The 26,979-nt window shown below is 44.0% G+C and overlaps 2 protein-coding genes across 2 annotated transcripts in view; one reads left to right on the forward strand and one right to left on the reverse strand.

Moving 5' to 3' along the window:
* Positions 1–17,266, forward strand: part of CALHM5 (calcium homeostasis modulator family member 5) — a 50,413-nt gene extending 33,147 nt beyond the window's left edge. Inside the window, exon 2 of the mRNA XM_069607869.1 lies at positions 15,566–17,266. Within this exon, the coding sequence (XP_069463970.1) occupies positions 15,566–15,952 (387 nt within the window). The 3' untranslated portion in view covers positions 15,953–17,266. The remainder of the gene's footprint in view (positions 1–15,565) is intronic.
* TRAPPC3L (trafficking protein particle complex subunit 3L) overlaps positions 1–26,979 on the reverse strand; it is a 392,150-nt gene that overhangs the window by 136,038 nt on the left and 229,133 nt on the right. The gene's annotated exons all lie outside the window — the stretch shown is intronic.

Consider the following 26,979-nt stretch of genomic DNA (forward strand, 5'->3'; position numbering starts at 1 on the left):
AAAGAATTAGCTCAGTTCTGGTCTATTTCTTGTCTGCTCTGTTTATTTGGGGCAGTGCATAGACAGATGCAAAGGTAGGCAGCATTTAATACCACCTGCGCTAAATGTAATATGCACCACAACATAAAGCTTTGTATTGACCCTTAATCAGTGCCCTGAATAAAAGATACATTTTTGCAGGAAGGTAATCTCCACGCTAGAACTCAGACAAATACACAAGACTGTGCATGAGAGTATAGTGGCCTGAAGATAAGAAATATTCTACAATACCAAGCTACCAGTCGGTTTGGGACTTTATGGGCTCATGGCTCATTCCTGGCATGAAGTCTTCTGCTTTCCTCTGGTCCTAAAAGTTGTGTGCTTTCCATTGTGGACAATTTAAATGCAGCTGTATTAACCACATGTTATAAACATTTTCTCTATCTCGCCTATTGATTAACTCATGTGAATTGCTCTTCTCATCCAGAACATCCTCCCTAGGTCTCAAAAATCAATATTGTATTTTCTCCCACACTAAATTCTTCCATCTCACTGCTTTTTCCTATCAATTATGTATTCTGCTGGAAATGTAAAAGATTTAGAGGTAATCTGCAGTGTTTTGTTTTTCCCTTTTCTTTTTTAAATGCATAGTCCTCTGGGCCTTGCTTTATAGGATTTTAGGGAGATTATTCTGGATAAACTGAATAAGTTACCCCTCTCTCCCCCTTCCGGTATTACTGAAAGACATATTCATCTTCACCCTGAGCAATTCCCTTGTTCAGAGATGTTTAAGTTAGCACTCTGTAATCGTTCTGTCAGGAACGATATTGGATTGTGCATTATGATTCAGGAATCTTCCATCTTATATACCCGAGATTCAATTTGATCTTTCCATCCATTAATTTTTTTTTTTTTTTAGTCTTGAGTCTGGACGATTACCTACTTTAATTGCAATGGTGTAACTTGTGCTATGATTGAAACTTCAGAACTGTGCCATTGTGTGTTAAGTTTGTCTTCTCTGATGTCTGCATTCTCCACATATTTCTGATTAAAATATTTTAGGTGCCCGAGAAAGAGTGGGGTGGTTGGCCGGTGGTCTTTTCCTTCTGGCTACCATCCTGTTAGTTTTTAATAAATCATCTAAAGTCTTTTTTTCCAAATATTCCAGGGAATCCAGTGACAATAGGAGCACATCTCTTATGCTTCCATCTATAACACTGAAACACGTAGAAGGCAACTTTTAATGTGCTGTTTTTCTGCAACACTATGGCAATAATGCCTGTTGGGCCGGGTTCTACTGGCTAGCAAAACGCATCAAGCCAAGGTGATGCCTGGAGCAAAGCATGGGCTATTACCTCAGGCGGTGGGCCATTACCAGTCGATGTGAGCATTATTGGCCTTAGCACCCGCTAAGGGTGTATAACGAAATGACCTTTCATGAAATGATACTCCCATAATTTCCACTTCATGAAGGAAAGATATTCAAAACAAATATGGCCACCAAGGAAACGAGAGAATGGTGCTAGGTTGTCTGGATTGAGGACGTTGAGGAATGGGATGAGGTTTTCCTTTCTGAGTTTGCGTGCACTGCAGGCTGAGGTGGACGGGATAGGGTGGATAAAGGGTTTCGGCAGTGGGCCTGCTGGGAGTGAGTAGGTAATGATATAGTGGTCAGACCATGGGCAAGGTGAGTTAGTTTTAATGGCAACGTGAGAGTTCAGGCCTGCTAACCAGTCCAGGGTGCGACCCTTGTTGTGGGTTGGATTGTTGATACATTGGTTGAACCTATGGGAGGCGAGAGCTGTGGCCAATGATATGACTGGTAAATCATGGGGGTCATTGAAGCCTAAATTTAGGTCACCTAGAAAGATCATTTGCGAAGTGGGTTTAAGGTTGTCATTTAGGATGACGAGTACATCTTCTTCAAAGGAGAGTACAGGTTATTGTGGGAAGTAGACTAGGAGTACCGAGCTAGCGTTGGTGGGGGAGGTGGTCCATTTACTAGAGAGAGTGTTGCAGTTACTTATGAGCGTGGCTGGTGTTAGTCCAATGGTGTGGGGGTCCTTTGCAATCAAGGCCATGCCACCTCCTCTGGAGTTGGATCTATCACTTCTGTATATGGTGTAGCTGATGGGGAGGGCAAGCGCTAGCAAGGGGCCTGAGGCTGCGTTCAGCCAAGTTTCATTGATGGCCAAGGCATCTAAGTTGTTTTTAGTGAGGAGGTTGTGGATGTCTAGTGCATGTGCGGGCAGGGAATGAACATTGGTGAGGGCAAGATTAAGGTTTTTGGCTGAGGTAATGGGTAAGTGCAGTCCTGGCAAGGAGATGTTCCTCACAGCAGTGAGGCTAGGGTAGTTAGTTTTAGGTTGAGGAGAGTTGCTGGCTATAGTTATGGTTGCAGTGGTGTTGGATGTAGCAATTATGCTGACAATGGGCGTAGAGGGAGTGTTGGGTGCTGGAGCAGGAGCAATGCAATCAACAGACACATTAGCATAACAGTTGTACATGGCATTTGGTGGGGCATTTATACTGACAGTGGGCGCAGAAACAGTATTGGGTACTGGAGCAAGAGCAATATAATTATCTGGAGCAGTAACATGACAGTCAATAGATATGGCATTTGGCATGACAGTTGGGCTGGAGGTGAGCACAAAGGCAGTAATAGGTACTGGGTCAGGAGCAGTACAATCATTAGGTGCCTGCATATGGCTTTGTGTGGATAAGTGGTCAATGTTTGAGATTTGGGTACCCACGTGTTTTGCAGGATGAGTGATCATGTCTTGGTGGGTTAGATTGATTGGCCAGCTTCTTCCTTGAAGGTGCTGCAATGTTGCATTTATCTGCTTGTGGGCGGTGGGAGGGAAGTGAGAATCTTGGTCTTGTGGGTAGTTTATTGCACACGTTAGAGCCAACTTGATTTTGGTGTCTGCTACAGGGAGGGTGACTGAGACCGGAGCGACTGAGCAGGGGTTGCTTACCTTTAATGTCAGTCCTGAAGCCATACCGGGAGTTGCGGGCCAGAGTTGCAGGAGGTTTGGCACAGAGAGCATGTATGCGGGGATCCGACTTGAAAGTCGAGCATTCCAGGAGAGCAATAAATGTCTTGCAGAGGCTGCATCCGGGGAAAAGTTGGAGCAGGCCTGTGTAGGCTTAAAGTGTGTTGGAAAGGCGTTCAGGAGAAAATTGGATGGAGGGATAGAGAGATGAGAAGACATAGATACAGGGACGAAGAGGCGAAAGCGCGATTTATGTATTTTTTAACTTGTTCGCCTTTAGCATGATCGGCAATATACAGCCAGGATTTGGACAGGGCCAGTCTGGGTGTTTCAGGGGCCCTACATGTGGGCCTTTGGTGGGGGCTGGTGAAGCCTGCCAGCCTCCATTACTTCCTGTAATGATGCAGACGGGTGGCCAATCAGGGTCGGGTGGAAGCGGGCTGGATTCAGAGCCTGTAGTTCTGCTGATCGTGGATGCCGCAGCGGCAGCCAACTTGGCGGGAGAGTGTGGTTCCTTCTAGTGGAGCCCAGCAAGGCTTCCCTGCCTGCTGATGCCTTCCTTATGATGCAGCCGGTGAGGGAGAGATGTGCACTCCTGTGCATCTGCTTCGATACAGGACCAGACAGGGTGTTTCAGGGGCCTTACGTGTGGTCCTTTGGTTGGGGCGGTGAAGCCTGCCGGCCTCCATTACTTCCTGTAATGATGCAGGCGGATGGCCAATCGAGGCGGGCTAGATTCAAAGCCTGGAGCTCTGCTGATCGTGGATGCCACCACAGCGTCAATCTTGGCAGGAGAGTGTGGTTCCTTCTTGTGGAGCCCAGCAAGGCTTCCCTGCCTGGTGATGCCTTCCTTATGAGGCAGCCGGCGAGGGAGAGATGTGCACTCCTGTGCAGACATGCAGCAAAGTATTGCTGCATGGGATTAAAGGAGTGTAGGAACTAATAATAACACTAACCCCTTACAAACTAATAATTAACACCTAATCCCTAACACACAAATATCCTAGTGATTAGAATGGATGCATACTTAGGGTGTAAACAGGGGGGGGTGTAAATGGGGCTGCAGGTACAGTCTTTGCAGTGCTGTTTAGAAAAACAAATGCAGGAACTAAACTGCTTTTGCGATGGGGACATGAAGGCTGTGCAAGGAATTTGCAGAAATCATTCTGTTTAGAACAGGCCTTTGTGTTTGAATGACTAGCGCAGGAAGCCAGAATGAAATTGTTACATGAGATTCCAGGCCCATTGAACCAAACTTTGTTCAAGGGTGAGGTGAAAAAGGATAGGGATTTCTGGATGTTTCCGAAGGCGTGGTCATGCTAGAGGAGGTGTTTGATTGATGTGTGAGGTCACTGGCAGAAGCTGGGAGATCATATACCTTCTCTAGGATGATATAGCTTTAATGGGCTCACATAGAGCGGGTTTAAAAAGGTGAGAGAGAGAGAGAGAGAGAGAAAGGTGAGAGAGAGAAAGGGAATTTTTGTTTGCTGAGAGAGAGTGGAAGAGGAAGGAATTGGAAAGAAAAAAGAAAAAGATGGCTTGGCTGAGATGGTGTGTGCTGAGAGCTGCAGTGTCGATAGCTGAGCTAGAGAAAGTGGAGGGTGAGAGAGAAGCTTCTCCAGTGAGAGAGAGAGGCTGCTCCAGAGGGGCTGCTACAGTAAATGAGAGAAGCTGCCAAAGTGGGCAGAGAAACTCCCAATCAAACTGACTTTCAGTAAAGATAATAATGTACAAAGTGACTTATTAGAAGGACTCCGGTTCTGGTTTGGGGAGGTGTAGAAGTGAGATAAATAAACAGACAATACAATTGTGATTAGCTATTTTTAATGTGTTTTATTCCATGTGGAAGGGGCCAATCTCATATGCAAACTGAAAGATTGCAACCCTACCAAAATAGCTGATACTTTTCAAGGCTTAAGATAGCAGTTTATTTCCAGTCAAACTGTAAAGTGTATATAAGGTTTTCTATGAGAGAAAGGACTTTATCGCAGGCAAGGCAGTGGCCGTGAATTGTACTTGCATCCCTGTTTTGGTCTGAAAAATAGAGAATGAGTTTATTATGTTATGTTTGTTATTTTTTCATCACAAACACTGTGTGCTGAGCTGAGCATCTCAACTGCATATACAGTACATGAAGGAATTAGCTCAGTGCTGGTCTATTTCTTGTCTGCTCTGTTTATTTGGGGCAGTGCATAGACAGATGCAAAGCTAGGCAGCATTTAATACAACCTGCGCTAAATGTAATATGCACCACAACACAAAGCCTTGTATTGACCCTTAATCAGTGCCCTGAATAAAAGATACATTTTTGCAGGAAGGTAATCTCCACGCTAGAACTCAGACAAATACACAAGACTGCGCATGAGACTATAGTGGCCTGAAGATAAGAAATATTCTACAATACCAAGCTACCAATGGGTTTGGGACTTTATGGGCTCATGGCTCATTCCTGGCATGAAGTCTTCTGCTTTCCTCTGGTCCTAAAAGTTGTGTGCGTTCCATTGTGGACAATTTAAATGGAGCTGTATTAACCACGTTATATCCATTTTCTCTATCTTACCTATTGATTAACTCATGTGAATTGCTCTTCTCATCCATAACATCCTCCCTAGGTCTCAAAAATCAATATTGTATTTTCTCCCACACTAAATTCTTCCATCTCACTGCTTTTTCCTTTCAATTATGTATTGTTCTGGAAATGTAAGAGATTTAATCTGGACGATTACCTACTTTAATTGCAATGGTCTAACTTGTGCTATGATTGAAACTTCAGAACTGTGCCATCATGTGTTAAGTTTGTCTTCTCTGACATTGTGGACAATTTAAATGCAGCTGTATTAACCACATGTGATATCCATTTTCTCTATCTTGCCTATTGATTAACTCATGTGAATTGCTCTTCTCATCCATAACATCCTCCCTAGGTCTCAAAAATCAATATTGTATTTTCTCCCACACTAAATTCTTCCATCTCACTGCTTTTTCCTATCAATTATGTATTGTTCTGGAAATGTAAGAGATTTAGTAGTAATCTGCAGTGTTTTGTTTTTCCCTTTTCCTTTTTAAATGCAAATTCCTCTGGGACTTGCTTTATAGGATTTTAGGGAGATTATTCTGGATAAACTGAATAAGTTACCCCTCTCTCCCCCTTCTGGTATTACTGAAAGACATATTCATCTTCACCCTGAGCAATTCTCTTGTTCAGAGATGTTTAAGTTAGCACTCTCTAATCGTTCTGTCAGGAACGATATTGGATTGTGCATTATGATTCATGAATCTTCAATTTTATATACCCAAGATTCAATTTGACCTTTCCATCTATTAATATGTTTTTTGAGTCTTGAATCTGGACGATTACATACTTTAATTGCAAAGGTCTAACTTGTGCTATGATTGAAACTTCAGAACTGTGCCATTGTGTGTTAAGTTTGTCTTCTCTGATGTCTGCATTCTCCACATATTTCCGATTAAAATATTTTAGGTGCCAGAGAAAGAGTGGGGTGGTTGGCCGGTGGTCTTTTCCTCCTGGCTACCATCCTGCTAGTTTTTAGTAAATCATCTAAAGTGTTTTTTTTTTTCTCCAAATATTCCAGGGAATCCAGTGACAATAGGAGCACATCTCTTATGCTTCCATCTATAACACTGAAACATGTAGAAGGCAACTTTTAATGTGCTGTTTTTCTGCAACACTATGGCAATAATGCCTGTTGGGCCGGGTTCTACTGGCTAGCAAAACGCATCAAGCCAAGGTGATGCCTGGAGCAAAGCATGGGCTATTACCTCAGGCGGTGGGCCATTACCAGTCGATGTGAGCATTATTGGCCTTAGCACCCGCTAAGGGTGTATAACGAAATGACCTTTCATGAAATGATACTCCCATAATTTCCACTTCATGAAGGAAAGATATTCAAACCAAATATGGCCACCAAGGAAACGAGAGAATGGTGCTTGGGAACAACAGCCTTTTCTCTTTCCATTGAAGCCATTCATAAGAACATGAGATTGGCATATGAAGAAGTAAGTGCAAGGATAGTTAGATAATACTACAGAGGATAATCTGAAAGCAGGATTGGGGGAGCAATAACACCAATATTCCTAGCACCCTGATTGGCTGGAACGGCTACCCAGAGTGCTCATCTCTTGTAGCTCACGCAATGAATACTCTGAACCCTTGTTTTTGCACTGGTTCACAATAGTACTTTAGTAGTGGTTTCTGCATAACCTCCTCCAATTTCTCCTCTGAATTTTCATGTACACCTGCCCCATTCTAACTCATCTTGGTTTCCTCTCACTGTTGCATGCACCTCCTCCTTATGTCTCATATTACACACTCACTATGACTGTAATGATCTCCCCATCATGCATCGACCCCTCCTCTGCAATGTGAGTTAAACTCTGTTGCTATCCAGTTGCATGAAAGGATCACGCAGCTCAATCTGCCACAGGACTACCAACTCAGTTTCCAACCACACTTCTGCACGTAGAATGCCACTATCCAAGTTATTGATGTTGTTCTACACATTGTAAACAGAGGGTACACCTGCTTGCTCATTCTCCTGGACCTATATGCTGCTGTTAATACCATTGACCATGAAGCCCTCCTCAACATCCTCACCAGCTGTTCACCTAATTTCTCTCCAACAGAGAACAACTCATTCAGATGGACCCAAACAGATCCGAGTGCCACCCGATAACCTTGGAGCTCCAATAGCTCTATCCAGTCTCCTGTCATCTACAACCACTAAATGGAACCTCTGGTAGAACCCCTCACCAACGCCATCATCAGGATTCACCAATAGGCTGAAGAAACACAGCTTTAGCTAAAGTGCAATTATATCAAGAGCATCCATCTACTCAAGCACTGTCTCTCCCTTATCCAAGCTTAGATGTGAAGCACCTATCTGAATCTCAACCCTAGAAACACCAAATGCATTGTCCTAGGAAACTCCATCAAGTATGCCAAAGTGCTGAACTGAATGACTGACATGAAGCTCAATGGGTTCACACCTCAACTCTTACCCAGTGCAAAATTGCTCGGCTTTACTAGCGACTGTGATCTTTCATTCAAAACACACATCTCCAAGAATTCCTAATCAGCATGTTAATAGCTTGCGCTCCTCAGCAAAGTCAAGCATTTCAGTCCTGCCCCTAGTTTCAAAACCATTGTCCAAGCCCTGGTCATTTCCCACCTGGATGTTGGCAGTGCCCTGCTTGCGGGAGTTCTAGATGCCATCTTGGCCACTGTGAAAGCCATCCAGCATGCTGTAGCATTTCTCAACACGGCACTAAAACAATCTGACCACAAAGAGCTGTTCTGTTTACTCCTTCAAGCATGCATCATGTTCAAGATTGCCTAAATCCTCAAAGGAGACCCAACCAAAGCACCACTCTACGTGGCCGAGAATCTTAGCATCTCCAAAGGACAGTACACCACCAGAATCAAGAACATTGCCTGCCTGTAAACAAATTACTGTAAGAGGAGGAAAAAAACAGGAAAACAGGAAACAGCTCTATTTATGCTATGAAGCAAGTTGCCAATGCAGATAAGACTGTCACACTCTATCCCACACTTCACAAAGGACTGCAAGACCCTTCGTGAAGTGAACATCTTGCCAATCGCTGATCACTCTTCTCCCCCTTTTCTCCCCTCTGGTGATCCCCTGTCCTTGCTCCCACTACTCATCGCAGCTTCCCTGCTGCCCCTGCACACGACTGTAACCACTGGGTATGTCTCCTTTGTGCAGCGTTCTGCTGCTCCCCAGCTAAGATTGCGCTTTATAAATCCCACACATAGATACAAACTGCTGCAACAGTGAATGCACCCCATACATTCAACATTGTCCTGTTTGCAATTGCCACGTTTGTTTTCTACCTGGCCCCATTTGAAGCTCGAAATTGAATCATCCACATTTATTTTTTTAAAACACTTCGGTCATCCAGCCTATTGTGCATCAGAACATAAAACCATTTTCAGAACTGGCATAAAACACGATGGACAAAATCAGAGCATACATAAGAAACCATGAGTGCAGGATTGAGGAGAGTTGGGGATTTTTTCACCATTATCATTTTCCATCCATTAGATAATAATGTGAATGGACACATGAAGATCGTAACAGACCTATCAGCCAATCAGAATGTTCAGAGTGCAGTCAATAGCTACTGAAAACAGGGAAACTGCAATGCAATTTCCAGGCAAGAAACTCCCCCCACCCTTAGGAGGATCTTTTATTTGCTGCATCATTCAATTTAACAAAACAAAGACAAATTTAAATATTGGAAAACGTTTTCACTTTCTTGTGGAGAAATCATTTACTATTGCATGAATCCTAATTCATGCTCATGTTAAACTGGCTCGATTAAAACCATGTTAGCACTTTAAATGGTTAACTTATGAAGCGGTATAAAAAACACATAATTTACTAACCTGGTCTGTCTATTCAGTTTACTCACTATTAAAGTAACATATTTACTTCACCCACTCAAAACTTGTATTGCTATTAACCGTATGTGCTAAAAGCATTATAGGCCTTGCGAGGGTTCATTATTGCTTGGGGATAATGACCGGCCCCCAAGTTATGGCCCGAGGTGAAATTTACCCCCACCTTCAGTCTATAAGGCTATATTAACAATAAAGTTGGAGATCATGCCAAGATTATGGGGATGGACTGTTTTGAGGGAGGATGTTTTCATCCTCAGTGTTTCACTTCACTGAGAAAATGTATGTCTCCACAGCTGGCAATGATGCTGTTCATACCCTGCCCTTGTACTGGGTTATTATATCATTAGTCCAGACCAGCCCTGGCCTTGCCTTCTCTCTTAGCCATGACAGGGTTTATTTTACAGGCCTTCCCAGGTTTTGGCCTTCATGATTCCAGGAACACTTATGAGGATGATGTTTCTACAATCTTTTGATTTGTCCTGAAGTTTTCCTTCATTGAAAGATGGCAGTCGTTTTCGTTTTAACAGTTTACAAATTTCTTGGTTGGATGACTGAAGCTGTTCCAGTAAATATACACCTGTGGGCAGTATTATGTCATCAGCAGGTATTAAGTGTTGTATTCTGAGTGGTGAAGAGATCAAGAGGATTGCTAATCGCAGTTAGATTGGTAATTTGAGACGAGGATTCCTAAGTGCAGCATTTGCATATTTAGACAGTTGAAAGTGTGAGAAACCAAAGGGTGGCTCGCTTGCTATTCCCGGGTATCTCTCTCTCAGGTGGCCAGGGCACGGCCATCACCTTTGGATCCAAAACCGTGGGGTGGACCAGTGCAGGAGGATCACCTGGGTGAGGGATCTTCAGGGTGTGGTGGTAAAACAACCGATGGTGAGACATGGTAAACCCCCCTTTTCCTGTGCCCCTACTCCATCCTATTTTATAGGATTCTCAGACATCCCAACCCCCCCCTTTCCACACAAACACTGGGCCGAGGAAGAGGAGGACTGAGAGAAAAGAGACTAGCCCTTACATATCCCATTGGACATGTCCCGTTAATAAGGTCTGGCAAAGTCAGACACTTGACCTTAATCACATACATCTGATACCCATTAACTCCCCTCACACAGATAAAAGGCAGAACATGGAGACACACTCTGAGCAAGGTTGAACACGAGAAGGAGCAGATCTTCCGGGGCAAAGGCAAACCCACTGGAGCAGGGCGACCGATTGAGGGACCAAAGTGAGGGGCTGGAAAACCCTGAACATACTTGCATGAGGTTGTTGCCTTGGGGAAACCGTGAGAGATATGCAGAGAAAGCCAAAACCCAGACAAGAAGAAGCCTGCATTGTGTCTCAAGGACAACATCGACCTTCCCGGGTGAACGGCAGAGTTGGGGAGGCGAGGCCAGCCTTTGGTATTAACCTTGACTCGAGAATCAAAGCAGCAGAGAGCAGAAAAGAAAGCACGCAACTGGCCGGTTTGTGTCAAAGAGAGATTGAAGCCACAATAGTGTATCTCCAAATAGAAGGTTGCGCGTGTGCTGATGAGACGCGATTGTTAGGAAAGATTTCGTAATTGTAGGTAATTTTCCTTCCATGTGGCAACCCCTAAACTTTTTGCTGTTGTTTTTCACCTTGTTCTCGACTTTGCCAGAGAAGTGCAGCCTTCTGCCGCACTCCTCTGGGCTTTCGCTCCATTCTTACGGGGAAACTGACATGCCCTTAAGACAGTCAGTACCGGGAAACGCTGTTTTCCGTAGTTTCTTTTATCATGTTGCGGCTTTCGTGCAACATGACACAAGAGGGCACTGTAAGCTAAGTTACTGCTCTCTTGGGTCTCTAGCCTTCTACGGGCCCTAGATACACTTTTAGGATTGTAACTGACTTCTTTGTCCTATCCGCTGACCGTCTTGCTCCCTTCACCTTCCCCAGGTCGAGCCGACCTGGGGCCTTCCTTATTTGGGCATGTACTTTCCCGCGAAACACGGATGCTTTTGCGGGCTTCTACATGCCTGGTGTGTGCCTCCAGGATGTGGGCTAGGATGTCTGGTCCCAATACACATCCTGGGTGCCAGAGAGTCTAGTGTGATGTGAATGCCTGGGACCACCGTGGTCCGTGATAGGTCCACGAATGGTGTGAGTGTTGATGAGCGGATCTCCCATTGGGTCCCCTCCGTTTTGGCGCGAAGGGAACCGTGGATAAGAGGGGGCTGGAAACACCACTACCATGTCGATCTCCTGAGTTCTCACGAACGAAGGAATACAGGAGCCAAGTATCCTGCAACCAAGAGGCTGAACCGAGGAATCGCTGGTGACCCGCTGAAGGACTGCTCCTCTGCACTGCTGTCGCCTTGTGAAACCCTTTTCACCTTTGATCGAACCAGAAGGCCTGTACTGGTACTTCGACCCTTGGAATAGCGGGGACAGCTATTCTCGGCATCTTCACCATCTCTTGCTAGTAAGCCTTCGGAAGCGTCTCTGGGCCATCCAGCAGACTGACCAGCCTACACAGGAGTCTTGCTCTGTAACCGCCGCCAGGTTGTGTAGTATTTCGAGTCCTTGTCACTCTCACACGATTCGTACACTTGGCGTTCCCAGGTCTGAAGTGAGTAGTGTACATTTGGCTCAGATACACACGGCCGCTCCGTTGCCCTGCTGTGGTAACAAACTGTGCGGGTTCCTTCGTTTGGGACGTCTTTTACTCAACTCTGCTGCTGCAGACTGAACACGACGACGAGACGTCCCCTGCTCTTCTGAACCTGCCAGCGGCTGAAACTGACGCAGAGAAGCCTGGGTCTGCTTGCAACGGGGACCGGTGAGTAGCATAGCTAGGAACTGGTCACCCTCCTGCAGGAGCCCATAGCTTTTCCCCGCTGTGTCAAAACAGCACGCCTTTCCGTACTCGCGCTCTGCTTCTGCCCACAGTGGAGGCTGCGCTTGAGTCGCGGAACACTGTTCTTCTTCATTTGTGCACTAAACTGAACTGCCTGATTTCCCTCGAAGAGACTCCCCTTTTGCTCGTTGGCACCAGCATGTGCAGGTACTTTTGAGCACAAGGCTCCACTCTTCGTAGGGCTCGGACTTCCTTTTAGTTAGGTGCCTCTGAAGGCGGACTGGGTCTAAGCATTATTTTGCACTGCCTATTTTCCTTCCCTTTTAGGTGGACTACACATTTCGTGCATCTAACGCTTGAGACTTGTTTGTATTTGTATATATATTGTATTGGTATGGTATGTGTTGGTTTACTAGAGTTGTATTGTGATTTCTCGCTACGGTCATTGTTTTAAAGGCCTTGGAATAAATGTGTATATATTTTTAATATAACACCTGTTTGGAGTAGTTTGTAAGTGTCCTTGCTTTGTGTGCTCATTGCGGGCTTTCAGTCACCCTCACCCCTCTTGAGACCTAGTCTTGACCGCCGCGATCGCTACCCTGATTGGTCTGGCTTGTCCAGAGATTACCCTGTTCCAAGTAATTAGGTTGGCCTTCTGAACTTCTGAGCCGCCAGGACAGAGTTCAGAAATCTGTCTTAACAGCGATAGAAAGCAAACCTGTAGTGAAACTTAAAGTTAGCAGTAACTGTGAAGCCAAAGATACAGAGTAGCAGAGTGGTCAGGCAAAAGGAAACAGCCCAGTCGAAAGTCTCTGCAAACTGTTTCATGTTTGTCATAAAGCAACAAAAGTGAATGAACTTTGATATACACAATAGTCAAGATTAACCTTGATGAAAGGGGAAGTTAAAGGGTGATTGCTTTAAGAGAAAGACTTAGTTTAACTATTATTATTGTGTTGTGGACGTACCCAGACCAAGAGACACTGGGGCAAATACCCAAAGAAGGAGCTGAAGTGAAAGTCAAAGTGGTTCTGCTGAGGTTCATGGAAAAGCCTTGCACATTCAAAAATCTTCGACATCAGTGAACAGTCCGAGTCTGACTGTGGGAGACCTGGAACATGAAATTAGTTAGGGGAAGGGATCATCTAAAACATCTGAATAAAGCTTGGGCAATGGAGCCCCTACATGAAGTGTTGTGATTGCGAGGTCCAAGCCTGACTGAGGGAGATCTATGTTGAATCAAGTAATTTTGTTGAATGTTAATAAAGCTTGGGGAAGAGAACCCCTGCAAGTGCTGTGATTGTGAGGTCTAAGCCTGGCTGAGGGAGCTCTGCGTTCAATCTGGTTCTTTTGTTGAGAGGTCTGTACCCGACTGAGGAAGACCTATGTGAACTATTGATGCCTTGAGAGGTCGAGCCCGACAGAGGGAGACCTACGTGAATTTTGATGAACTGTAGAAGAACTTAAGTGACTTTAACATGGAAGGCCAAGTGGGCCGCGACCCACATTTTGAACTGTCTTTTATTTTATAACCTGATATTTATAACCTGAGCTTGAGTGTGTCATTCTGTCTACAGGGGCCGCCTTACTCCATGCTGTCCAACGTGGGGAGGAGAGATGACTCAGCTATCTTGATCATTTATATGATAACACTGACTGTGCTTTGCATACACATTCCCCTTTAGACACCTTTTGAATAAGAAATAGGGCAGGCCTTAGGTTTTTTAGTGTAGGCAATTTGGATTTTGACATACACTGGCTAGGATTGTGTTTCATGTATCATTTGATGGTAGAGACTACTCCCATGATAGCTATAGGGCAAAGTAGGAGTTTTTGCAAACCCCAAGAACTGAAGAAAGGTTTTCAAACGTGTACCTCTTGTGTCAGGTTCATACTTGTGATACCATGCCTGCCTTACAGAAGAGAAGCCATGTTTTGACCCTTTATATATCTGTCTAGCAGCAACTCCTATACGTCTTCAGATCGAGGGTATAATAGGCAAGGCCCAGCTAGAGGCGCGTGCACACACACACACACACACACACTTTTTTGTCTACTCTCTGACTTATTTCAGGCTTGTGGTAACTTTGTGTTGAAGAGAATGATATCCAGTATGAACTAGCAACATCTTCCCAATGCTAGTTTTCTTGGATAGTTATTCAGTAGGACCTGTTTCCTTGATGCCCTCCGCTGCTATCTCTTGCTTTTTTTCAAGCCTGGATTGCATTTATCTCTCACTTCTTTATAAAATGTCAGTATGGAAATCTGGGAGCCGCTTGCATTTATAATCAATACATACATAATAAAGCATGGGTGAGCAGGGAAATTAAGATAATGAAGAGAAGTCACTTACATGAGATGAGAGGGTGAATCAGATGCTGGATTAAGAAAATGGACAGCAGAATTAAAGATAGGTTTTTGGGGGCACAGGGCATAAGCAGGAAGTCTAAGGAGGTTGGAAGGCAATAGTCAAGGGGTGAGAAAATCAGGGTATGAAAGAACAGTTTGTGGATTGGAAAAAAGACTGGATTTTCCAGATCTTACAGAGTTGGAGAGGGCATGGGGGAGCAAGGGAAGACAATTATATAGAGAGAGGATGGTTGGAGTTGAACATTGCTCATAGTTGTTCAGATCCAAAAGAAGATAATTAGAGGGAGATAAGAGTGATGAAGGAGGCAGAGAAGAACAGAATTCCTATTTAGAGGAATTATGGAGGAGAGAGGCATATTGTAGAAAGATCCCAGGATATCACCAATAACAGAGCCTTGTGGGACCTCTCTGGGGATGGGATTGCCACCCCTATATGCTTAGTAAAAATTGTTAGAAACGTAAGCGGTACACAGGATAGAATAAAGCCTAAAATATAAAGAACTGAGGAGGAAAAAGAGAGGAAATTATGATTGACGGTGTCAAAGTCAGTGAGCAGACTGATAAGTATAAGAAGAGATGACTGTTTAGAAAGTTGGGCAGGTGTGAGAAGTTGGTGATGCAGAGGAGTGCAAAAGATGCAGTTCCTTTCAGATTTCTACTTTACTAGCATATCATTCAAAATAGGAATATTGATATTTTTCCCTAGTCACAAAGGCAAGGTTAAATGGTGACAACTCAGTACAGTGTAAACCCATAGTGTAATCCCTAAAGAACAAGACTGTTCACCTGAAAATGTAATTTCCCTTGAGCACAATCATAGAAACGCTGACTCTGCTTCAGAAATGCTCATCATGCATGGACATACTGGGACGGGTAACTTCCCATGGGAAAAAAAAGTTTTTATCCATGCCCCTTCATCATTTTTTTCTTTCTTTACCTTTTTTACAGATTCTGGGTTGGGGTCTCATTGTCACAACCGTCATGCTGTCTCTCCTGTATACCTGCCAAGCCAGTTGCCGCTCTAAGGTCAGCTACCTGCAGATGACCTTCTGGAGGACATACATTGAGAAGGAGAAAGAGCACTTTGATAAGCTGTCTGAAGCGTATGCAAGCAAACTGGCAGAGCGCAACTTGACGTCTTTTTTTGAGAATAAGGAAGTAGATCCATTTGAACTTCCATCCAACAAGGCATGGGAAGAGGTGTCCTCCTTATATTTCTTCACCAGGGAGAGGCAGTATTACAGCACCCTGCATCGACACGTGGAGCAAGATAGGACATGTGTTAATAAAGAAGAAGAGACCATGCTGGACTTTGTGGACGGCAAGTGTGTTTAAAAACCACTTCACACATCTCACAGATGCAAGTGCTACTTTCAGGAACCTTTCCTATATCCAAATGTTGCCCTAATTTTTGCATGGTAATAGCTTAGTAAGCAGATGGTTTAATCTCTAAATTGTTTGCATTTTTGTATTTAAGATTTTGCATGATTTTTTTTTTAAAACAAGTGTTGATAAGTGTTGCGTCCACACTACACAAAATAGCTCAATTGACAAGGTTGCTTTGGGGCTGAGCATGCTGATAGAGGAAACACTACACCATCTTCAGGTGAAAATTAGCCATCCCACCACCCCCCACTGTAACATTTTCAATTTCACATGTGGGGTAGATTTTTGCTAGAAATAGAAAAGCAAAGTAACGATTTTTCTCAGCAAGGTAAAGCAATACTTTTTCTCCATTATAAAATAATAATAACAATACAACTTTTATTTTTTAACTTTCAAATAAAGTTTGGATTATTTTATTTCCATTTGAAAAACACACACAGGTTCATCACAAAAGCAACACCTCCTTCGCCAGTTCCACCAATCCTAAATTCAAAATTTAAAGTATATTTCAAGTTAAGGCACCAAATATATACTATTAGACCAACTGTGCTTACATTCTAACATTCAACTTGTTATGAGCAACTCCCCACAGATTCAGAGAAGCTTATGGGATTAGTACGGGCGATAGTTGCGAAAATTCCCAAAACACTATTGTAACAACATTAGCTTCATATACAATAGCCCTCAATTTACATGACTCCATGAACAGTAGTTAAAGTTGCTGTACAAATCAGTGTTAGGGTCCCAGTAACTTCTTGAAAAATAGTCGACATGTGTTTCGCTTATTATCCAACTTTCTTGCAGTGGAGAGTAGTGAGCTTCTTCATAACTATATTAAACTGTGTCTTATTTTCAAAATCTGCATAAAAAGTATAGTGTAATGCACCATTAATCACCATCAAAAACCAAAGTGTATCTTTTCCATTATTAATGTTATATCCGGTGAACATGTTCTTTATAACAACGTACGTATCTACCTTATTCGTACCTTGTGACATAACCCATTATATTTATTAGTATGTTCACATAACTAGTGCATGTTACAACCAATTTTACACATGTTCATCTGAAGTTTCAATTACATTTTCTTTTTTATCAAAAGTTCACTTAATATATGCATATATGTGATTTCCAAACTGGGCAAATCTTGGCACATTCATATTATGAGAGCTACCCTAAATCTATCTCGAGAGCCATTTGAACTCACCCATGTTTTGTGTCTACAATTACATTAAATTGGGTGCAACCCTTCAAACCCCTATAGGTTCCTTTTCAGTTTCCATTTGATTGTACGCGCTTGTGGCTCATGCCGGAAATAATTCCTGTCCTGAGTCTGTTTTTTCCATGATTATTTGTGGTCACAAATCTGTAAATGTATACCCATAAGTATGTTAACACTCATTCCTTTTGTAAACCTGTACTGCCATTTCCCCTCTGCAACTGCCTTACCCTGTATCAGCACCTACCTGTAGATCTGTGACCGAATTCCAAATAGCAATGACATTTTTCAGTGTTACACAGCGTTCTCTTTTCCCAGGCACCATTTTGAATCTATTTATGTACATTTTTGTTAGACTACACCAGCGCCATTTTGAAATGGTCCATCGATGCCCAATTCACTCAATGGATCTGCAAATTATAGGACCAACACCCCATAAAACACGCAAACTAGTAATAAATGCCAACTTTCTGTGTGAAATATTCCTTTTGCTAAAAACAATCTTACTTGCCATGCTTTGTATGTTTAAACATACATAACAATTATTCCTCTTGACATTCCAAGCCTCATAAATGCCCATATCCCTCTTGCCTGTGAATACTCTGTAGTTTAAAGTGAGACCAACTTTCTCTCTTGAATACAGAAGAGACCAAATAGCCATGTTTCCCATTCTTATTCACTATTGCCTATTTGGACAGGGTGCAGTCCCACACGGTCAACGTCCTTCCACTTTCTGACTCTGGCTGCAATCTACATCTCCAGGAGCACCCCCTTTGCCGTCATACCCCATTCCCTGCTATCTCCCCATTTCTCTCATTTGCTCACCATCCAGCCCAGGTCCATGCGCTCTCAGAGCCAAAGGAGTTCTCTCTCATTGTCAACTGCTTCTTGTCATGAGGCCCCCAGAATGGACACCTGTTTCATCCTCTGTGTTCATATCGCCTCAAGCTTTGCTTCTCCCCATTCCTCAGAGTGTCCGGCACAACTCTCTCCTCACTCCTTGTACTCCAGTTCCACACAAGGGAACATTCAGTAAAAATCTCCACAGTTCCCCAAGTGCCCTTCGTTCCTTTTAACTCAGCCAAATCAACCACACGATCCTCAGAACCGCTCAGTGGGCCCTTTGGGCATTTTCTCCTATTCTTTACAGTACATCCTCCACCAGCCTTGCCAGACAGAGGTGGACCGCCCCAGGTCTTTCACAGCTCCATCTGCTTCTCACCCACCTCCTACTCCTACCTCAACCACTTGCCAGGCCAGCCTATTCCTTTGTCCAGGATGGGAGGGTCATTGTTTTCACTCCCTCACTGACCTCTGGTGCAGCTTCCCCATGCCGTCTCTTTTCCTTACATCTCCCGTGTCTGGCATCTCTTCCACAATTACCATACCCTGTCCATCACCACACTTACCCTACCATGTCCCATTTAACCTAACCAGCACCTGTGAAACCTACCCCTTGCCATCCATATATTCCGCCCTTTAACCTGTTCTACATTCACTTCTTTCTCCCCAAACCGTTTTATCCACTCCATACCTCTCCCCATGCATCTCCCACATCCATGCCCTTCCCCCACCTCCCTTTTTATGACCTTTACCTGGGCCCTAGTCCTTGCATATACTGCATTTTTCTATAAGCTCTATTCAAAAACCCATGTCCATCCACCTCCTTTCTAACTGAACCCTCCCGTACTCCTTGGTCTCAGGGGGGAAGAGCAGGCCATCACTGCATCCACCAGCCTGCCGGTGCCGCTTTCCCCCTCCTAGGCTTGTAAAACCTCTTAATTCCACCCTCTGCAAAGCTGATCCCCCACCTCTCCTCCCTCAGTAATCCCTGCACTGGAGCCCTCAAAACCTCTCTGTGATGTAGCTTAGTACAGAGCTGACCGTCACACTGCCATATTCCTCCCCTCACTGGATCAAAGAGGGTTATCTCCGCTCTTCCACCATAATCCTACTGAGCGACGGGGCTGATGTCCGATCAGCTCCCTTGATACACTATGTTGGTTTGTCCTCCCGCCCCCCAACCCATACTTCCTCTGGCTCCTTTGTCTAAGCACATCAGAATGTTTCCTGAGCCACTGCAAAGGATCCTGACAGAGGGAACAGAGTACATGATCCTCAAAAGGGGGTACAAACAAACATTTTTTTTCCATGATTCCAAAAGGAGCCCCAGTCAACTATGTTGAATGGTGTCTACTGATCGAGAGATCTGCCCGCAAAGCAATATTTTATTTATTTTTTTATTTTGCATTTTTAAAGCACTCACAGCCCGGGGGCATCGAGGCGCAGTTACAGGAATAAGTCTCTTAGTTGCGTATTTATAACGCGCTTAATACCCAGAGTTTTCTAAGCACGGACCCCGGGATCAAACCTGTGTTGCTTCGTGTCGTTTTGTTTCCAAGGCGAGCACATTGCTGCTGAGCTATCCTCCCGGGAGGATATGCAATATGCAACACCTAAGCTCTATGTTCCCTTTATTATTAAACCCGTTTAACTGCAAATGTCTGGATCATTATTGTAAGGGCCATAGGTATTCCTCCGGTCCACTCACCAGTTACAATGACAACTGTTGCACAGATACATCTGCCATGACCATCGAGAGTTGGTCTGTACATGTGTACAACGGAAATGCCATGCCACCCCTTCCTTTTCTCCTAAAGAACAATTGCCGAAGTTCTAGTAGTAAAAAGGCCAAGAGCTTCCCTTAAGGCTAGTTTCTTCTGCAGGGGCACTTTTTGATTTGATTTATTTTTAGGTGTTCAGACCTCTCCATCCACATCTTTGGGGCTGTTTGGGCGCCTTTTGTTTCAGGGCTAAACTTCCATTAATTTCATGTAGTTCTGAGTTGATCATAAGTCTGATACCCACATGGGTGGATAAAACACCAGGGGAGGCGTTAGGGAGAAAACCCAGCTCAGTTTACATGCATGTTCTTTTCAAGTGACTTAAATGTCTTCTGCTATAATTGTGTTGAAAAGCACAGCAACACTGAAACATGCACATACATCAGCTACAGTGAGTGAAAATCTCAGGAATGGAACAATTCACTGTGGAACTGTCCTAACATTGCACTTATGTAGATAAATCGCACTAAACGGATCTGTGCCCATCTATCATTTTACACAATCCCGATGGGCACAATCGGCTTTGCAGGGGATTTTTGGGCAAATGGTGGTTCACATGATATGCCCTTGTTTACACTACATTCCCATCCCACTGCTCTCCGCCCACACCCTCCAGTTCCCTACCCGTGTTCCCTGTGCTTACAGGCTGTGGGCTCTGCCAATATTCAGCATGGATGACATTATAGTGATTCTGTCACAATAATGATTGTGTTGTTCTGCTTTGCGGGCAAAGCCCATGAACCCCGAAATAAACAGTGAACACCATCAAAATCCTTTCCATACCATTTCTTAGGATAATTTAGTTCTTGGGTTATACATTTGCATCTAAATTCGAACATCATTTTTTTTCCTAAATAAACTTGCTCACCAGGAGGTGATTTCCGATAGGAGCAGGAAAAGAGCATTGGGCAGATTAGAAATGCCCTCTACTCTAAGATCTTGTGCCAGGGCTGCAAGGGCCCCCATGACATGAAACATGGTGTGCCAAGACACAATGAACACACTATTTGGTGACATACCAGGGTAGTCAGGAGTAGATGGTGGGCAGGTTCAATTTCCACAGTAATCCCAGCTCCTAGGCCATAGAGGAGAGATGCGTGTCTCCCCTGTGCCGATTGCCACACGTCCGTGGGTATATGCAAAAAAAAAACATCTTCATCAAGTAACCTGGCTCGAAGACCTAGTGATGGCTGTTCAGTGGAAATGTTTGCAGAAGTGTATAGTTCATGAATAACTTTTGTAAGATTCAACGCCAACAGGCTCAGGACTTGGTCTTACAGACTTATAGAACTAGCCAGAACTCCCTGGAGCTGGCAAGAACTACTGATCCATTGATTATTTGTTCTCAGAGGATTCACTCAGCCATTTTGAGGTCACCTCTACCTAAACGGACCCAGAGGAAAACATGTGCCTCTCAATCAAGAAATTAAGCTATATACAAGTGCTGTGGCACAGCACCTACAAGGTTTCTGTTAAATACAGGTTTTGGGATTTGTAGAGAGACTATAGCACAGTGGAATCCTTGTATCTGAAGACAGAAGACCGCCCAGTGTTCCAGTTGTTTCCATGCTTTAGAAATTTGAACTACAGCAGATTGAGAGACTTTCCAGAACCTTGGACATACGTAAAGAGAATGAACTTCAGTAGGCAATTAATGCAGAACTTACTTCAATATTTGTTTATCTCGTAGAATTCATCGAGGCCAGAGTAAAGCTTATACTGCGTGAAGGTATTGGGAGGGGTTTGAGAGCTATCATTAGATTAGTGGCATTGTAGATTCCGTACAAGTGCTTTACTCATCAGTGCATCCTGATGAGTAAAGACAACCTTGATTGGATTCCAACACGTTCCTCCATCTTCTCAGAGGCTATTTCTAGGCTCTGTGATGTAACAGCGGCAAGCTGCCCAAAGGTCAATGTTACATTTGTGGGACATTCATCATACTACCGCCGGAGGCTTTTGCCACTGGTCATCCTGGGCACTTTTCTTTGGTGACTTTGGGTGGACTCTACCTGCCACCCACTATGGGCCCAGCATAGAGAAGCCCACATATGTAGAGCAACATGCATCGTTCTGATGGGGCTCTCACTATGGGGAAAAGACAGGAGTCAGCACCACCACGCCACGTGAATGTGAGACGTGACAGTTTATACATTGCACAAACCATAAGAAAACTGTATTGATTTGATGGCAATAAACATAATTATGAATATTGAAAGCTCCTCTCTTTGTGGGTCTCGATCCTCTGTGCAGCAGGCAAAACCCAATGGCCCCTCAATCAGGCATGGATTAATCACATCCTTGTAAATCTATATTGAGAGACCATCCAAATAGACATTACCTGAGCTGTGGCAGGGATGGACACGGCCGGCCCCATGAGCCACAATCTAGCTTTTTATCACAGTTCTGAAAGATCTTTAAACGTTTGTCTGGTCCTTAATCTCATGAGCAAGAGTTGGTTCAAAGTCTCCCACTTGTCCATCCCTGTTAAAGACTACAAGGAACTCATTCTAAAGCAGTAAGGAGATGCAGTCGTGCTGTGTAGTTAATCCCTCTGTAAAAGGCAGACTCAAAGCAGGGACAATGTGTTAGCAGAGAATGTGAGTGTGATGTACTAGGTTATTTACCTTCAAATAGAAAAAGAACTACAGGGTCCTAGCATCTACTGAGCGGGAAAGTGGGGTTCAAGCATATTTATGGATAAGAAATGGTTTGGGTCTATTTGACCTAATTACATTTGATCGAATTTATTTGACCTTTTTTGGGGTCTAAAATGCAGGGGGAGACCACCTGCCCCCCCCCCCACTTCCCCTCAACCTAATCTATACCCTTACCCACCCCATATATATATATATTTAATTAAATTTGACCCCAAAAAAAGCTCAAAAAAATTAGATCAAATGTTTTAGGTCAATTATGCTAATACCTAAGAAATATATATAATACACCTGACGCTTTAGTAAATGTGCTACAGTAAATTCCCCATCATGCTAAGCTAAATGGCAAAACGCTCATGACATATAAACAGGAGCCAGTAGGTGTACTCTGTGGTATCTGTTGAATGGTTTTTGCTTGTTGCTTGGTCATTGAAAGAACATAGTTGTAGTAGATATGGGGCTACAGAATCACCAACTAGATGCACAATGTACGTACAGTGATTCAAGCAGCAATATAACGAAAACGTTTAGCGCCATAGGTACATAGTATTGATCTCTCTGTTATCTTGCTGGGGTGAATGTCAATCAATGTACTTACTATGCCACCTATAGAGTTAATGTCCCCTATGTTCCAAGGTGACTGCTTGCATGGTGTAGGTCTGAAACATCAAACTAAGCAATCATTGTCAAAGACAATGCAAGGACACCTGCCCCAAGAGGCACGCTGGCGATATGCAGATTAATCTGAGATTTTATCATAGTGTTTAGGCTGATGTCAGACTATGGGGATAAGGTAGACATATGGTTTGTAGGCATTTCCTATACATTGGGTGATGCTCTTCTTCCTTAGAAGGACAGGTAAAATATTTCACCAAGCCACTGCTTGAGCAATACACTACCAATGGTCCCAATTTCTCAAGTGTGATTTAGGAGGGGTGAGAAGATTACGATTGCCAGATTGTATACTTCTAGTGGGAGCTTTCTTTTTTTTACAAATGCATTTGCTATAAATGCAGATCCTTGTTGATAGTAGGTGTTCTGGACAAAGCACAGAGTGTTGAAGTGTATTTCTTTCACCAACTCGCAGCCAGTGCAGGATGTGTTCGCCTTTCTGGACAATTTAAGTATGAACCAGCTAGTGAATCTGGATGCTTTGCAATCTAAATATTAGGTACTTTACAAAGCTTAAATATTTGGCATTGCAAAGTCTAGCCATGAAGATACGAAAGCATTTGCTAATGGAACCTGATGAGTACACGAAAGAAGATTTGGGAGTTTTTTTAACAAGAAGATTTGGCTAAACAGTCCCATATCTTTGTCTGATGCATTTGGGGTGGAACCAAGGATCGAGGGCCAGATTGTAGAATTCAGTCGGTTTCACGAGAGTGTAATGACAAGATCTTGGTTTTACTTGCGTTGATCTTCAGACGATTTCTATCCATCCACCGACTGACTGCCGTAGTGCCCCTTGCAAATTGCAATTAACGGAGGACGGCACTCCATCCAGATGCAAGAGAATCTGGGTGTCATTAGGGTAGGTGTAAAAAGACATGCCAACGCATGAAGGAATTCTGCGAGTGCTAGAAGCTAAAGAGTGGGTGTGATGGCTGCCTCTTGAGGAATCACTCAAAGAGCCAGTGATGAATTAGATTCATTGTGGCTCCTGGCTACGAACTGGAAGCTATCATATATAAGTGATGCAGTCAGGTGACCACCAAGCCAGGGATCCCAGGATTCTGGGCTCTACTCTGGAGGATGGTGTGGTAGATGGCATAGAAGGTGGTGAAAAGACCTAGAACTACCAGCATTCCAATACCAGAAAACAACTGACTTGATGCTACATTCACCATTGAACCCTACCTATTTGTCATCTAGAATAGTGACTAATTCAACATCGATTGGAGTGAAACCTGCAAATTCTCTGTATTAAAAAAAAAAATGTATTGACATCAGCACGAAAAAGCACTGGGTCAGAGGGGTTTACCTACTTCTTTTTAACAATTAAGAGTACCGCAGCATATTCTTTTTTTTAAAACAGTTTTGGTCGGAGATTTAATAATAAGCTCTCTAATAGGCTCAGCTGACAGAGAAGGATTTAGGATTTTGGTTTTAAGGTTTGTATTTATGGGGTTTCAGGAGTGGATGAATATATAGTTAGAGACTTGCATCAAGAGGTGAATCAGTGTTGCAGTGTAGTAAAAGCACCATATGCACAGGTAGTGCTATCATATGTCTCAGTACTATGCTTATATGTGACCGGTTTGTCATCCTATGCCTAGAGAGTGCAATAATAAGCCCTAGCACCCCTCTCATATGTCAAGTATTGGAATTATCGGTTCCATGTGTTAAAATCGCTGCAAAAATGGCAGTTTACAAAAAGAATCGCGGCAAAAAGGCTGTGGTTTTGCCGCCGCAATCCATGTAAAGGATGCGGGGGACACCCCTGAAACCCCCAGACCCACTATACCATTTAAGGGGACCGGGGGACACCCCCGCAAACCCCGCTCCCCTTAAATGGTATAATGGAGTACACCTTTACTGGGTCAAACCACATCATTTTTGCTGCAATTTTTTTGTAAAGGCGATATTTTTGCCGCAATTTTATTACTGCATACCGAATTATCTGGCCAGATACTCAGTATATGCTAGGTGTGGCCATGATTTGGCAGGGTAAAGATCACATGCTAGCCTAATACCATGATAAGCCCAGGCACTCTCTCCATATGCATTGCTGCCTGAGATGGCCTGGTGCATCTGGCATATGGCAGGTATTGCCATCAGTCCAACCATTCATACCCTGAGCTCAACTAGCCCCGTATATGCCATATATAATGTGCCCATGTACACTCACACTCACATGCACTCATTCACACAGTCACAAATACAATGTCAGACCCCTGGCATTATGTATTGACACGCGCGTACGGGCACTCGCATGTTCCACATACCAAATACCACATACACACACACATACATTTTCATGCATGCTCACATTCCCCCCCCACACACACACACACCCGCCCCCAGAGCTGACTTAACGATTTTGTTGCCCTATGCAAGAAATCATTTGCCCCGCTGGTGTCCTATCTACAACGTGCATTACACCCCTCATGCATCACAGGAATCACATCATCTCTTTGATTAATGATTTGTTGTGAAATGTTAAGAATACATTACTTTACCACACAAAATAAACATTGATAGGGTATAGAGTGATGAGTAGGAGTAGAATGGACGTGTAGGAGCACGCAGAGGGGGAAAAAGCAGAGTCAGGCTGCAGGGTAGGGGAAAGGTGAATGGAAATGGTCAGAGTGCCAGCATAGTAGCAGCGTGCTAGAGATGGGGCAGACAGGGCCAAGTGTAGCAGAATGATGGGCAGGAGATACCAGAGCAAAGGAGCATCGTTAGAAGGTAGGTGAATAGGTAGGGAGAGGGTAGATAGAGGAAGAGTGAGCAAAAGCCTAGAGGACGGGTGTGCAAGTAGGAAGTATAAGAGTGAGGGCGAGGGTAGGCGTAAATGAGTGAGTGGGTAAGGGCAGAGTGAGGAGGTAAGGCAGAATGTAGGGTACGAGAAAATTGATGTAAGAGGAGAGTGAGCAGGTACGGGCAGAGTGTGGCAGTAAGGCAGAGTGAGTGGGTAGGGCCAAAATGAGGGTGCGTGCCCAAGGGGCGCAGTTAAGTTTCAGGGTTAGCATGAGGGAGTATGGACAATGTGATGGGTAGTAGAAGAGCAAGGGGGTAGAAGAATGCGTGGACCAGAGAAGAGAGGAAGGAGCATAGGTAGGTGGTAGAAGCAGTGTTTTGGAAAAATGCATGAGAAGAGTGACCAGATTGTTGTCATAGCTGCCTCTTCTCCACAGCCTTAGTCAACCAGAGTTGCTTTGTGCTGGAGGTTCAACGGTCTGAGGCATAGTTTGCTTGTTCTGGGAGGGATTGGTCCTTGTGGTGGTGGTCGTGGCCCTGCTGTTCAAACAACAGAGGCAGATCCATATCCATGCACCGGCCCCCTCTGCTCCATCAGAGGAGGAAACAGCATGCCCGCCAGGATAGCTCAGATACAGAGGACACAAAGACAAGCAAAGGGAGCCATATATAGCCAAGCTTGCCATCAGGATGGGGCTGATTATTACCATTGTGAACGTGGTGAGAGTTAGGTTCTCAAAAACAGAATAGGCTGCAGCATTAACGGTCAACATTGTCCATTCTCTCCCCATCCCAAGGATCTACCACATAGATATGAACTGGAACAAGTTTCCCATGGGTCACCTCTATTTTCTATAGTGCCATATACAAGCAGCACAAGGCGTGCTGGAAACTGTTGACTCTACCCTTAATAGAAGTACAAAACTATAATCCAGGACCCGCCTTTGTGTCTGATTGGCTGCCAATATCTTCTTTTAGCCAATCTTGTGCCGGCAGGCACTGAGCCGGCCCACCCATGAAGGCATACACATTAAGTCACTTCCCTGTCCCGAG

The sequence above is a fragment of the Ambystoma mexicanum genome, chromosome 4q, assembly GCF_040938575.1.
Source record: "Ambystoma mexicanum isolate Mex_15411 chromosome 4q, UKY_AmexF1_1, whole genome shotgun sequence".
Taxonomy (NCBI): domain Eukaryota; kingdom Metazoa; phylum Chordata; class Amphibia; order Caudata; family Ambystomatidae; genus Ambystoma; species Ambystoma mexicanum.